A 15,005-nucleotide genomic window follows, 5' to 3' on the forward strand; every position below is an offset into this window, starting at 1 on the left:
TTACAAATTGAGAGTTAAGAAGACCTTAACGTACTAAATTATAATTAAAGGATCTTTTGAGTAGCTTTTGTGAAAAACAGATTTTCCGTTGATTTATGACTTTTTATGGGAAAACCGTTATTGAAAATCAGAATTTCAAAAAATTGAAATACCCCTGGAGATACCGTGGGTTGGTAATCACATACCAAATTTCATCTAAATCTAATGTAGTCCGTAGCTCTGTACAGATCTACACACACACATAAACACACATATTCCAAGTAAAAAAACATTCAGGGGGCCCAAAACGTATATTTCCATCCATACCCAAAACTCAAACCTTTTTACGAAAACAATACTTTTTCCATATTATGGATAGGAGTTGAGAGTAAAAAGGATTTAAAGAGGATTTTAGAAGGGTACTAAACTTAGGGGATATTGTAAGGTGTAAGGAAGAAGACGATATATTATATCAAATTAATACATTTTAACAGTAGATTGTGTTAGCATAATAAAAGAGGGGTTAACCAACAAAACATAAAATTTTCTCTTGACTCAAATTAACTATTAATAACAAAAAAATAAAATAAAATATCTTCTTGCTAAATTTCGAACAAGACACGTATACATTAAATCGATCACTCTTATCTTTATTTTCATTTTAATTTACTACCTTTTAAATGTGAACAGAAGGGGTGTAGATATATTGAAGGTATATCTAAAGATCCCAATATATCATATACTTTAGTATATTCTTATCGAAAGAAAACTATTTTAGCTTAAAATATATTCGAACATTTTTCAACTTATTTCCACAGATTAGATTGCTTAAATATCATTGATTAATATCGCAATTTTAGGTCGTTACTTATTTATGTATTCTAGTTGAAACTGGTTTGTTTAGTTACATTGTATTTTAAACTATCTCGTTTGAAATTAAATACCTATCCACCCCTTCGTAAAATGTGTGCATTTTAAAATATAAAGTTTTTAAGAGGGTTTAACGAAAGCTATCGATTCTGTAACAAAACCGAATAGTGTTGACAGCCTACTCCAAATATTTAGTTTCTCTTTGTAACGTAATAATATCGCTAATTGAAAATAATGTTGTTTTTGTTTTACCGGGAAGTCAGGTAGGATTCGTGTCAAAAATTAACACGCAACAGTTTCAATAATCAATATTAAAAACAAAACCTAGTCGATCCTAAATGAAAAGAGTTTTGGGAAGAAGTTTTGTGGAGGAGTGTAAAAAATAAAGAGACGGTCTGACCGAGTTCAAGGAAGGGCTACATTTCCAAAACTGTCCTTTCTTTTATGGAAGGGTTCCTGCCAGGACCTTTCCACGATATTTTTTGTGCCCTCTCTCTGACGTTTTGTCATAAATGTTTATCGAAATTTAAAAATATCTCTTCTTCAAGGATTTTAATCCTGTTAGTGTACAGACTCTTTTCAAACTTATTGTATTGTATTGTTTATCCTGTAAACTAATCAAGTATTAAAAGCTATGCATACAATTACCTTTATTCTTCAAAGCTCTTCCTTCGCAACAATAAACAAGTAACGAATAGCAGGGAATAACAGATCCTTCCAATAATAATGTGGATAAAACTATATTATTATGGATCCAATTCTACGCGCTGGTACTATACTGCTGTTACGTATAAATTATTTGTTGTATTTACTTCTTCAAATTCTAAAACGTTAGGCCTATAGACAAATTTAGTGTATAATGTCGTTAAAATATTCTTTGTAAACAAATATCTCCTAATAATCTATTGCATTAATCGTAAGTATTTTTGTAAATTGATTTTTGCAAGTAAAATAAGTACTAAACATTACGCCTTGGATTTACGCACAATGTAAATTAATTAATTAATAACCACTTTAAATGCTTAGACACATTATATATTTCATGTTTTTGAATAAAATTTAAAACAAGTTTTATGATCCCTCATCGTAAACATTTAAATGAATCAATATTTAAAGTACGTTCATAGCATAAACCAAATTTGCAAACCATAAACGTTAGCTTACAGATGATTTATTTTTTCAGCAATTTTACTTAGCAAATACAGGATGTCTTGCAACTTCATGAACAAACTTTGCCACGTTATTCAGCATGTCAAAACAAACAAAAAAATTTAATATAACATGTGTCCTATCTCAATCCGTTTTCGGTCTATCTGCTTGTATGTGGTTTTTACAAAAACATTCATAACTCCTTAACTGTTTGAGCTACAGCGTTGGAATTCTGTAAAAATGTTTATCTTATTGAACACTATGTTTGTCCAAAATATAAATAAAAAATCTCGAGTCGTTTAAAAATGGCAGCTTTAAAAATATTTGATGCCAAATTCCATAAAAACCGTTAATTTTGAAAAATAGTTGCATGACATGTAAAATGTTGTAAATATCATGCAGTTTACAACGATATCTGAACAACTTAGTTGGACAAAGAGTAACTGAGAAATTATTTTCTTTTCTTGTTGTACCTTCGGGTTTCTCCATATTTAACCATGCTAAATTGATAAAATTACTTTTTAACGTTGTTAAAATGGACCCAGTGGCTAAGGGAAAATTATACCTAAAAATGAAAACAAACCAAGCTTCAATATTTTACAAAAAGGCAAATGGGTTTATTTCCATGAGTAATAAAACAGTGTATATATCATCCCCAAAATTATTTTCTCTGGGTGGCACAACCAGAGTTCAGAATGATATCACATGTGTATATACATAAGTATGTGTTCTTAAACATCAAAATTTCCATTTTAAACCCCATTTAACTACAGTACATATAAAGTAACTTTTCGTTCCTTATATCCATCTCCTATTAAAACATGTATTACATTTTAATCCAATTCAAGGCACTAATCTAATATATTTATGTTCCACTGTACCTCCAGTTCAATATAAAACCACTATTAGGTAAATTTCTGTTCCTCATCACTTCTCTGTTGTCCTAAATCCGTTTCCAATGTCGTACTGGGACGGTGGCGTCGTCCTGTAATCCAGCTACTTGGGGTTCACGAATTGTGGATATTTATAGGTATGCACTGTGGATGCGATACACCCTGGTGTGGATTAATGTCCGCAATAGTGAGTACTACGACTATCCTCAGTGCTATCCTGATAATTACACCAATTCGTAAATTACAATGCAAACATGTGGTTCGGATTCCACTATAGACTGTAGACTGTAAGCCCCTTAGTTGCTATTGGCTGTATGGGCTATTAATTAACACCCCCCTGTCTAGGGAACTTGTCCGCCTTAGTCAGTAACAAGACTTAGATCGCACCACTCATCCTACACTCATCTCGATTCATACTTGGCTTAATATACCTACCTTAGTATGGTCTCCATTTCAACTAAAGGTATTGAAGTATTAAAGAATAGATTGATTTTATACCCGTCCGATGTATCATTGAGCATATTTTAAAGCGAACATGGTTGCACTATGAGTGTAAAATGAACTAGATAATAGCTTTGGCAATAGCGTCTTAAAGTTCTATAGTCTGGAAAATTTCCTAAAGTCCAAATGATCAAGTATATCTTGGTCCATTTTCGAACCATCAAAGCTTATGAATTTACTCAGGATTGAAACGGTGACCTTTTGACCACTATGAGTTACTATCACCATCATTCACTCATTGTAATCGACTTGCCTCATAGTTAACTACAGCTAACTCAGTTTGTAACTAACTCCTGCTGTTCCAGATCAAATCGCTGTTCCTCCACTGGCTGCCGTGCATTCTGCGCATGTCACGCCCCGGTCTGCAGAACGCCGACAACGTGTCGGACAGTCGGAAATCTCTGCAGCTACGGGAGTTGGAACTGAAGGAGCGTTCTTCCAAGAGTCTGTTGGCCAACGTGCTCGACATTGACGACGACTTTCGCCACGGGACGCTGCAGTCTTCGAGTCACACGTTCCTGCGGGGGCACGAAGACGGGGGCGGAGTCCTCCACTCCTGCCTGGGCCCCCACCGGGAGCTCACGCTCATCCTCAAGGAATTGCGGGTGATCACCGACAAACTGCGGAAGGAGGACGAGGCCGCGGAGGTGACCAACGACTGGAAGTTCGCCGCCATGGTGGTCGATCGCCTCTGCCTCATCATCTTCACCCTGTTCACAGTCATAGCCACCATCGCAGTGCTCTGTTCCGCGCCTCACATCATAGTCACGTAATCTCCTTTGGACCTTGTGCGTGATCAACGGGTAATATGTTCATACGTCGAAACTTTTTATGTAGCGATTGTACATTAGTAATAAATTAAAGACGGATAACCAAATGTAACGTAGTGCAACCCTGTAACGAATTTATCGTGCTCCTCTACACGGAGCGTTGTTAACACTTTTATAATCGAGTGTAAGTTAAACTAGATTTCATAAACCCGTGTTTAAACTGTTATAAAATACTTTAATATTCGTAATTTTAAATGTATTTTGATTCTTAGAGTAATAAGACGAGTGGGTCCCTGGTTATTCTGGTAAATGTACACGTTTAGAGATTATATCCCTATGTCTCAGCTATTGAGGAAAAATATAAAATACACTTTGTCTTTTTAGTAAAACGTACAAGTTATATTCCTTACGATCATCATAATAGTTTTACTTACAGCCCTTAATAAACTGTTTAACATTTGGAACCCTAAAAATACACTATATTTGACAGTTTTGCATCCTTCACTCCTTCGTTCAAACCCATCGTTCGGTTCACTGTCCTACTCGAATAACCAGGGAACGATTGTTTAAACATTTCTATAACATATGCTCGTGCCTACAACTGTTAAAACGCTCATCGGGCGCTGTTACGAAAGGTCTAACCTACGGTAAGGGAGGAATAAGTGTTAGATTAATGTCTCAAAGACAATGTGTATTCATATAAGTTAACAAATTGTTGTATTTAGATTGTTTATCACATTCTGGTAAGCATACTGGTACCAATGCCGTCATTTCTCGACGTAGAGTTTTTACTGTAGTTATAATCGAAAGGCCAAGATGCAGTATGTAAACCGAAACGAATTAGAATTGCTTTGCGAATCAGCCTGGGATAACAATGGTAGGTGGTTTTGTTCACCAAATATCTGCATTTAGGCTCTTCCAAATTTCAAACATGCTTAGTATTTTAACCCAACATAAAAGTACAAACAATTCAGTTTATTCTATTACTGTTCTACGTATTTTGTATACCTCTGCACGCTACCCCCATGTTATCAGGATAAATAATAACTAACTAATTTATATTGCTTGTTCTTATATATTTCATAAATGTCTTGTATGAATTTCAAATCTGGCTGGGGTGTGTTCCCTTACTTATCTGAGTAATCATTGAACCAATATTATGCTGGCTTTATATTACTATTAAACTAGGGCCTGTCCTACGCACGGGAATCAAGTATTCAGTTTAAACTATTTTATTCACCCACCTTCAAAATTTCTCAAGAGCTGCACTCAAAAACATTATTATCTAGATATTAACCTACATATATAGACACATTCTGATAGTTTTAATATTTAAAAAATCCTTGTACATAGAATATGGCCACCTATTTTTCATCCGATTATGCACATCCGTATGCATTCTAAAACCAATGAATTCACAATAAAACAGTAACTTTGTCTCTGTAAAAAGCCTTGAAGTGAGATTGGAGCCGATTTATACAGTAGACATAAAAATCTATAATACCATCTTCCATTGCATACTATTGCCTAAATTATACTTTCTCCGTAGCTACTGAAACTTTGTGGGGTTTCTGGCCTTGTCATCTACACACCTTCATCCTCTTCTATTACATGCCTCTTCTAATGTAGATCCCAGTCCCTGTCTTTCATTGCATTGTCTTTGCACTTCACTCTTGGTCTTCCAAGCGGTCATCTACATTATTTTACTATCATTAAATTGGACTTTTCCAAAGAATCTTGTGTTTAAAACTACACAACGTTTCTGGAGGTGGATAAGCTCCTCCCGTTATCAAGGAAAAAAATACTAATGCTGCAGTGACAAAAACTTCTTACATCTACATTATGATTATCTATTATTAGGATCTATTAGGATTATCTACATTAATACTCCTCGGAATAGACTGTTCAAAGTTGCGTGTTATTCTCTCTTCCACACATGACCTACCCATGTTAGCCTTGTACTTTTGGACAGCGGCACTTTCGTATCGACTTGTTCTTTCGTATTCTCAAACTTTCTTAAATTGGTCTATAATTTTTTTTCGGATTTCTTAGTCAGTACCTAGTTTTATTGGTACTACCTTTGACTACTAGGATATATGGTATAGTGCTTATTGGTTTCTACCTGCAACAATTTGGACTCAAACAGATTTTTTGGAGACCGATATTGTATACCTACAACACCGGTTGAAATCTCCATTACTATCCAACATAGGTATGCCATAAGATAGACATTCGAACATTCAGAAACAGAACTATTAACATGTAAAGTAAATATGACTTTTACAATAAAACGATAGTTTGCTGCAAAAATATTTCCCCATCATATGAATTCAAATTTTTACAGTATAGATTTATATTTACACAGATTATATTTACGAAAAAATTTAATTGTATCAAATGTTTAGGATGTAGTTAAAAATTATTATACGTTTTCTGAAAACAAAAATCATATACAGTTTAGGTAGGAAAAAATTACTTGTAGTAAAATTGTAAAAATATGTTCATTAATACAGACGATCAATATTCTTGTAAACAACTTGTAACGTAAACATTTTAGTGACAGTTTGAAACCAACTGTTACTTGAAAAAAATTATGGTAAAACAAATTTAAAATTATAGTGTTGGCTGCCATACTTTTATGGAACGAAAACAAAATTTCCAAAAAACTGAACCCCCAAATTAAAATTATGGCTTCGACTTTCCCTCCCTTTCAAGAATATCTTTCTTTCAACAGAAAAATCATAAAAATCCAATAAGTAGTTGATTCAGAATCTTGGAATTCAAAAACCCTCCCCGTCTAATAGAATTTTTTTTTATTATATCGTTTAGTTTTGAAAAGGGTTAAAAAAAATAATGTATACATATTACAACAAAATCAAAGCTAATCTCATAACTTTGGGTATTTTCACACAAGGAAGTTAACACCCAAAAACAAAATAAAAGATCAATGATTTTTACTGTCAATGCTTAGGATAAAAATTTACGTTATGGTGGAAATTTGGCACAACTAATATTTATTTTATTAATACAAAATTTAATTCTAACGAGTGATGATCTACTTATACAATTGGAATTTACCTCGAAACATTGGTATGTGGGTTTTTTGTATTTTTTATGTATCTAAATCTGTGGTTTCGTCGTTCATCGAGTTATCTTTTTTGGGTTGAGGTTGTGTCACTCAATCTGCCCTGTTATTTAAATATTCTAAATACAGTATTGTCATTGGTCTATAATCTTTCTGAAACAATGTAGTCTGTACAAATGTTATCACTATAGCTTTTACGGAGTATAATTTGTTTCGTTCATGTTAAAGATGCCCTTTAACTTTTCCTAATAGCATTACATGTATTCATAATCTGACCAGTTATTTTTAAATCAGTATGCTTATCAGAATATTTTCCTGTAAATATTTAGTTAAGTGTGAGTTCTTAGCCTAGCTACCATGTTCTACTTCCAACCCATATTTACCTTTCACAAATCAGAATAAGTCACACAAAAAACCTTAATCTATTAATTGTATTTTACGAATTTCTATTCTTTTACTTCCATACACTTTAAACTATAACCTTTTGATAAATATAACTGTCACTTACTTACGTTTGGTTATGTTTACTATGAGTTTTAATCAAGTTCCTGATCAAGTTTAAATAAAATGTTAACTCTTGGTTATAACGTTTTATAAAGATACTTTAGAAAATTACGAAAATTAATTACATTCCATTATGTGTTTGAAGATACACCCAACCTTAATAACTGTATCTATAATTTGCGTGCACAATTTTAATTTTACTTATCCATTTAGTAGCTTGACATTTTTCTGGTTCCATAACTAATTCTTCACTACCTAAGAGATTGTAAAATATTTTATCTCGCCACCATATTCGACTTAACGGCCGCTTTAATAGCTTAGGTGTCTGTATAAACACTTTCTCATTAGTCTAAGATGTGACTAAAGTTTCTCTAATTTATACATTTCCTCTGATATTGCATATTCGAGAACACAAATAACTTGTACTCTATGTAAATATTTGTATGTTTAATGTAAAGTTCGAAATAACGCCAGATACGTACACAAACTGTAAGTTTCGTTTTCCATTTTTAACCCTGTAAATTCAAACCGGTCATTTTTGGCATGCAATATTTTTGCTCACAGGTTACTTTATTGCAATATTCCAATGAAATACAAAACCACCATTTTGTACTATTTGATTGAAAGTGCCAATTCAATAATTTATATAGTGCAATGACTTTAGATATATGTTAGCTTATCTGAAAGCTTAGTATGGTGATGGACTCGGTTAAGCAATGTACTAATACATCTTCATGCCCCGACAATCTGTATATAACCTAGTGTGGCTGAGAGAGAACATGTTCTGCTTCAGCGAGGACAAAATGTCCGAAGATTCCTTAGAGAAAACACATCCATTCCAAACAGTTTTGTTCACAACCCTTTAAAACATGTTATTGTAACTTTTACTTTGTAAAATGCATTGTTAACCTGTATTATTTTAAGTTGTGGTATATGCAGGGCTTATGAAAAATGTGTCAAGTGATAGCAGATATTTATGATAATACTAACTGTGCTATTCATGAACCGATTAGTACGAGTCAAATATATTGTAACCATACTATTGAAGTACTTGTAGAAACTTTTGTTACAAAACGTACAAATGCAAAAAGCCCAGGACAGATTTCCTTGATAAACCTATCTATAAAAAATAGGAAAGTCTCAAAAGTTATTCTGATCAACCTATCATGATTTACTAATATTATCATTTGTGACAAAAATAATCTTAAGGTTTCTTTATTTTAGATCCAAAAAGTTTGTTGATTATCACAAGTCGTCTTAGTGACGCGTTGTCGATTCGAGTCTAAACGTTACCAAAATTAACTACAGTTGACAACTAAAGTATATTACAGTTCATTTGAGCATCTCAACCTTTTTTACCCTATGTTCCAAACACAATCCCTTGTGGCCCATGGATTAACTTCAAAGTCCATCAACCTCAAAAACACATACTTAAACCCTGCATTTACCCCGTTACGCACTATGTTATTTACTCTAAGTTGAGTTGTGATGAGCACACATGAGTAGACCTCATAGGATAGTCATTTCAGAAATATACTAACCTGTTGCAAATATCCCAGTACGAGTTTGTATTAGACCCTTCAGTATGAAACACTGCCAATATCGCAAAGTTCGCTCGACAATAACGCTTCGAAACTTGTGGAATTTCCAAATTTTAATCTACTTTCGATGGAAGGTATTGTGAACTATCACTGTAGCTCAGGATATTTTAAAAGTAGTAACTTTTTAGGATACTGTGCATTTCTCAGTGGAGCTGATTTGGTTGTAAAATTCTTTTGGTGTGAAATATTTGTAAAAATTTTAATTTTTGTGTTACTTAGATAATGAGTAATATTTGTTAAGTTAAAATAATATGACAACTACCTATAGTTTACATATTTACTTTAGAACGATGTTCATAGAGAAAAATCTATTTTCTTAGTATATTATTTGTAAAAGATCTTATCACACAATTTTTAAGTAAAAGCATTTGAAGTAAATTGCCCTTTACAAGTTTTTGTGATATTTGATGCCGGTATATTTATCTTGGTTATTTTCTAGCACTCATATATCTTTGAAGCTCAGAGAAATGCCAATATCCTAGTATTTAAATGTACAATATTTTAAAAGTAAACTAATATAACATAAATATTCTCCTAATGATTAAATTTGAGTTTTTAAATTAGATATACCATTAAACCACAATATATTTGTCGAAATAAAAAAAAAATAATAATTTTAATTTACCACAAACTGATTTCCAAACTATTGATGACGATTTCTTTCGTTACCACTTGACAAAACTGATTGTAAACCTATTATATATTTTTAATAACAAATATTGAGAACACCATAAAGTGAAAAACTAAATAAATAAAACTAAATATGTAGGTCACCTTATTACAATACATTATGCAAATCTTTATACGACAAATGTTGCAAAATATTACATACCAAATTAACTGCACACATAATTACTTACCAACAAGAAATTTACTACAGTAATCAAATTTCAAATACACATTTATAAGTTAATAAAATTTACAACCAATTCTTTCGCTTGCTTCGGTTTCAAGAAACCTACAATGATGATTGAGAAATATGTATTTACATCAGCTCCCTTAAAATACTACTGAATATTTTTTTTAAATTACCTTTAAAAATACACTTCAAACAACACTTTTTGATATTTATTTTCTAAACATAAACTTGCACTATTTCTCACGTCTGAGGTCACATGTTATATTAGTTTGCTCCTATTGGTCGTTTCCGGTCACGTGACCATGGTCACCGTTCGCTTATTTTCTCTTCGTGCTTGAATGTAAGCTTCGCATTGTACATAGCAGTAGCTAGATACATCAGTGGGCTGTAAAGGGGGCCACGAACAGCTGATCACAAGTATGGCGGGGCCCCCTCATGTAATATAGTCTTAACTCAGTTATCCTGTATTTTTACTAAATTTTACCGATAATTTCCGTTGCCCTCGTATGTGTTAGCTAGTGTTTTATAGACTGTCCGTCACCGAAGTGACGTTAATACTATTAAATTGTGATATAAATAGTTTATATCTTTGTTTAGAGTGTAAAACACAGGTTGTGATCCCAAGTGGTCCGATATGACGTCATCAAGCGAATGTGTGTGGAAACTCGTAGTTATGACGTTATATTTTTCCCCGATGTGTGTATGCATTCCCTACCGATTTCCTCGCTGTCGGACGTGTGGATACATGCTCGATCAAAACTATAACGTCATTTGACGTCATCGGATTAGTGTGCATACTCATTTGACACTATGACGTCACCAAAAATTCGATAAGCCTGTCTGCATGCTCATCTGATCTGATGACGTCATTGGAACGTCGGATGTGTATGCACACTGCCTTGATATGATGACGTCATAGTGTTGGACAAGTCTGTCTCAGGAAGTGTGTCTGCACACTATGACGTCATTGGACGTGTTTACACGCTCATTTGACCTGATGACGTCACTGGAATGTCGGAACGTGTGTCTGCATGCCCTTCTCTTTGCTTGAGTGTGAGATACCGGGTGGTTGCGCTCATTTCGTATATCGTATACACATAACACATTGTTGCTCATAGTATTAGAGTTTAAATATATCATTATTAAACTGTGAATAACTAAAATTGATATAATGAAATTTTAATAAAATACTGTTATAATAATAAACTGTTTAATCATACTGTTTTCTGAACTGTATACCTCTCCTGAGCCCTCCTTTGGGTAGACTTCCGCACCTGTTGGGACAAACAACCGAATGAAAATATCGATCGATATATCGAATGAAACAATCGAATAATCGATATTTTCATTCGGTTGTTTGTTTCAACAGATATGGAAGACTACGCCCTCCTTTACCGGAGTTCCTCCTTTGAATAACATTGTTTTAATGTGTATAAATAATTGACTTGGATAATACTTGAAAATAACCTATAGCAAAGCGTTTGACTTTGTATTGAATATGATTTAACCTATTCTCGTATTTTGTTGATGCATTATATTGCCTATTATTAGGTGAGATGCTCTTTAGCAATAGTGTTTCCTGATATTGCAGTCATAAAATCCCACAGTACATTTACTTTGGAAGTTTTTAAACATAAGGTAACATTAGAAAACATGAACATATTATTTATCATCAACTTATTGAACAGCATTACGTGCAAAACATTGTACAGTCCACATAAATAAACCTAGTAAAGAATAAAAAATATCATAATATATGATTTGAAAAATAAGCTAATTACAACTTTTGCAGTTTTGACTATTCTGGATTCGGTATTCATTTATACACTAATTAAGTTATAATGTAAAATGAATAATCATATTGTATTTTTGCTATAAAAGCTATATAAACACTTATAAATTGTTACAAAATACGAAATAATTTTCTTAAATTTATCTCAACCAACCCAAAAAGACTTATTCACTGTTAACATTCTCTTTTGAGAATTCCATAAAATAATTCCAAAACCTGTAGAAATTAAAATACAAAATTATAGCTAACCAATAAAAAAGTTGTTATTGCGTAAATATTTTCTGGCTCCTAGACCTTTGCTATATAAAAAATGTGACCAACTTGTTCATAATACTGCAAACGTAATGAATAATTAATGAAACACAATCATACTGTGGATAAAAAAAATAAAAATAAAAATTACAACTATTTAGGTCTAGTTATATAAGTATACATTCACCTTAAGTTGACAACATAAGTAGTCACATAAGTTGACAATATATTTAACTGACAAAGAATAAACGATTCCTCGTAACAATACGTATAGGTTTCTCCTTAAAAAGCAAAACTTAATATTTTAACACGTCATAATATCAAACACATTTCAGTTGATTTATGAGGTATATGAGGATAAATAGTAATCAAAATAACAAGGCTAAACAAATCCAAACAACATTTGAGGATGTAGCTACATATGAATGGGGGTTTTAAATATCACTTTTAATGTATATTGTATTTTTGCCTAAAGTTCCTGTATCACATTATTACGTGTTGAATCTTTTAACTCAATTGGATGCTTAAGGTTATTAAATATCAATCATTATATACCTTAAAAATTATGTTATACTGAAAAACAAAAATACCATGACTGACCATGACCATAATTTATCGATAAATTATGAGATTATCATACATAAGCCAACACATGGTATAAAGTAGTCAATAAAAAATGACAATAAAAGAGGATAAAGAATAGAGCAAAAAGGCAAGCCAATGAAATAAATTGTTGAATTGAATTGTTAATATTTATTGGTAAATTAAGACTAAAGCATTTTAAATTAAAATTGTTTCATGCACAGAGGGGAGATGTCTAAGAATTACTCAAATCTAAATATTTAAAAAAATTTGGGTAAACTATCATTTTATAAAATCAGTGTTCAATGTAACAAAGACGCATTAAAAAAATATTATTCCAACGTTTATCAGTAAAACATTTTCAACATACCAACATAATTGTCCTTAAACAATAACAATCATATCCTACTAAATAACAAACAAATAAGATACGCTAAACAAACTAGGCAAATTGCACATTGTATTTAATGCTTGTACCTAAGTGTTTTAACAAGAAATATATAAACAGAAAATATAGTAAAATATGAATATACACATACTATTAAAAAATTTCTATTTACATACACTCTCGATACTTAATAACACAAAGTTTTGTACAAGGCTAAAGGAAATCCATCCCTTTAACTTTTTAATCAATATTTCATCCATCCCGTGTCAACAACAGCCTGTCTAAGGGACCGAAGTTAATAGTAGTTTATTTCGCAGAGTGTAAACGCGGCTTGATCTGCCGACGGCTTCTGAAGGGGGAGAGACGTTAGAGAGGGTAAGTTGGAAGAGAGAGATGTTAAAAAGAGAGTACGTAAGAGAGAGGGGGGTGAGAGGGGTGAAAGAGTGAGAGGGGAGTATGTGTGAGCGTGTTAGAAATATAAAGTGAGACAGGAGAGTGGGGGGTTCTGTGAGTCTATCCCAGTCAATAGGGGGGGTAGCTTTGCGCAAACTCTCTCCCCCCCCTCTCTCTCTTCTGTACCCCATCGACCCTTTAGTGTCTCTTAAATTGGATTTAAATGTCACTTAAACTGGTCCGACACGGTATCCAAGGGACTGGTCCGGGCTACTTGGCGCTTGGGAGGCTGTAATTACCAATGTCTTGACAGTGACGTATCTAATATTAGAATAAAGGGGTTTTCACATTGTATTTACGGGATTAAATATGGGCATGGGATTGTGAATTGATAGAAGTTTTTGGTAAATTAATATCAAATCATTTTTAAGAATTTGATTCGTACACAGAAGGTAAAATATTTCAAAGTAGTAGTTCAATATTTTGTATAGCTTTAAAAACATATTTGAGCAAATTCTGTTTACTTTTTGTTACAACTATAAAACATTTATTTCTGTCATCTCAAGCTGTGGATGTTTTTTCATTTAAAAGTGGCTACGCCATTGGGAAATAATATAAAATAAATAAAATATCCAACTTAGGAAGAAAGTTATTACCGTAGGTTCAATAGTAAGAGTTAGACCAAGGAAAGCGTTTTTTTTTTCATTTACCCCCCAGAGGCAAAAAATCAAATTTTTATATATGCATAACCAGCATTAGCAGACCATGTAAGCGGGGTTTTGTGGGGGTTACATAAGGGTAAAAATAGGGTTTCCCCATTTTCAACCCTCTAAACATAACATGTTACAATTTATTTCCAAATACTTTTGTAGAACTTATAAAAACAAGAAATTTTGGACGCTATATAAAAGCCTGTAAATAAAGGGCTGTATGCTTTATAAATTGAAGTGTTGTTTTCATCTTTTTAGCTAAGCAGAAAACTCAATTTTATTTCCTATTTCTTATCCATTCATGCACCTAACATTTTAAAACTTTACACAATTTATAAAGTAGGTAGGAAAGATATTTTGGGAAAATTTCATCTCCCTAACCCTTGTAGAAACAAAATGTAGGCATATTTAAAAATAATACTTTAAAACCCTTAAAAATTGTTTTTTTGGTTTTGCAAAATATTGTTATTGTCGCATTCTAGGGAAATAAGGCTATTACCTGGAAACTAGAACATGACATAATGAAAAACTTAAAAGTAGAGTCCAAAATTATTCCACACTGATATCAGAAATTGAATTATAAGCTCTTACGCAAAAATTCTGCAGTACTTTCTCTTCAAAGTTCCTCTTCAATTGATTTTTTTAGTTCTTCATCATTATTGAAGCTATGGGTATAA

At 32.5% G+C, this 15,005-nt stretch overlaps 1 protein-coding gene across 6 annotated transcripts in view; it reads left to right on the forward strand.

The window, feature by feature from the left end:
• Window positions 1-6,499, forward strand: part of LOC128996946 (neuronal acetylcholine receptor subunit alpha-7-like) — a 419,574-nt gene extending 413,075 nt beyond the window's left edge. For all 6 annotated transcript variants that reach the window (XM_054422490.1, XM_054422492.1, XM_054422489.1 and 3 more), the window contains one exon: window positions 3,698-6,499. In XM_054422490.1, coding sequence (XP_054278465.1) covers window positions 3,698-4,165 — 468 coding nt within the window. In that variant the 3' untranslated portion in view covers window positions 4,166-6,499. The remainder of the gene's footprint in view (window positions 1-3,697) is intronic.
• The last annotated feature ends 8,506 nt before the right edge of the window (window positions 6,500-15,005 follow it).

This window comes from Macrosteles quadrilineatus, unplaced genomic scaffold, assembly GCF_028750875.1.
Source record: "Macrosteles quadrilineatus isolate MER2022 unplaced genomic scaffold, UCM_ALF_1.0 Scaffold_6__1_contigs__length_79288215, whole genome shotgun sequence".
Classification (NCBI taxonomy): Eukaryota; Metazoa; Arthropoda; class Insecta; order Hemiptera; family Cicadellidae; genus Macrosteles; species Macrosteles quadrilineatus.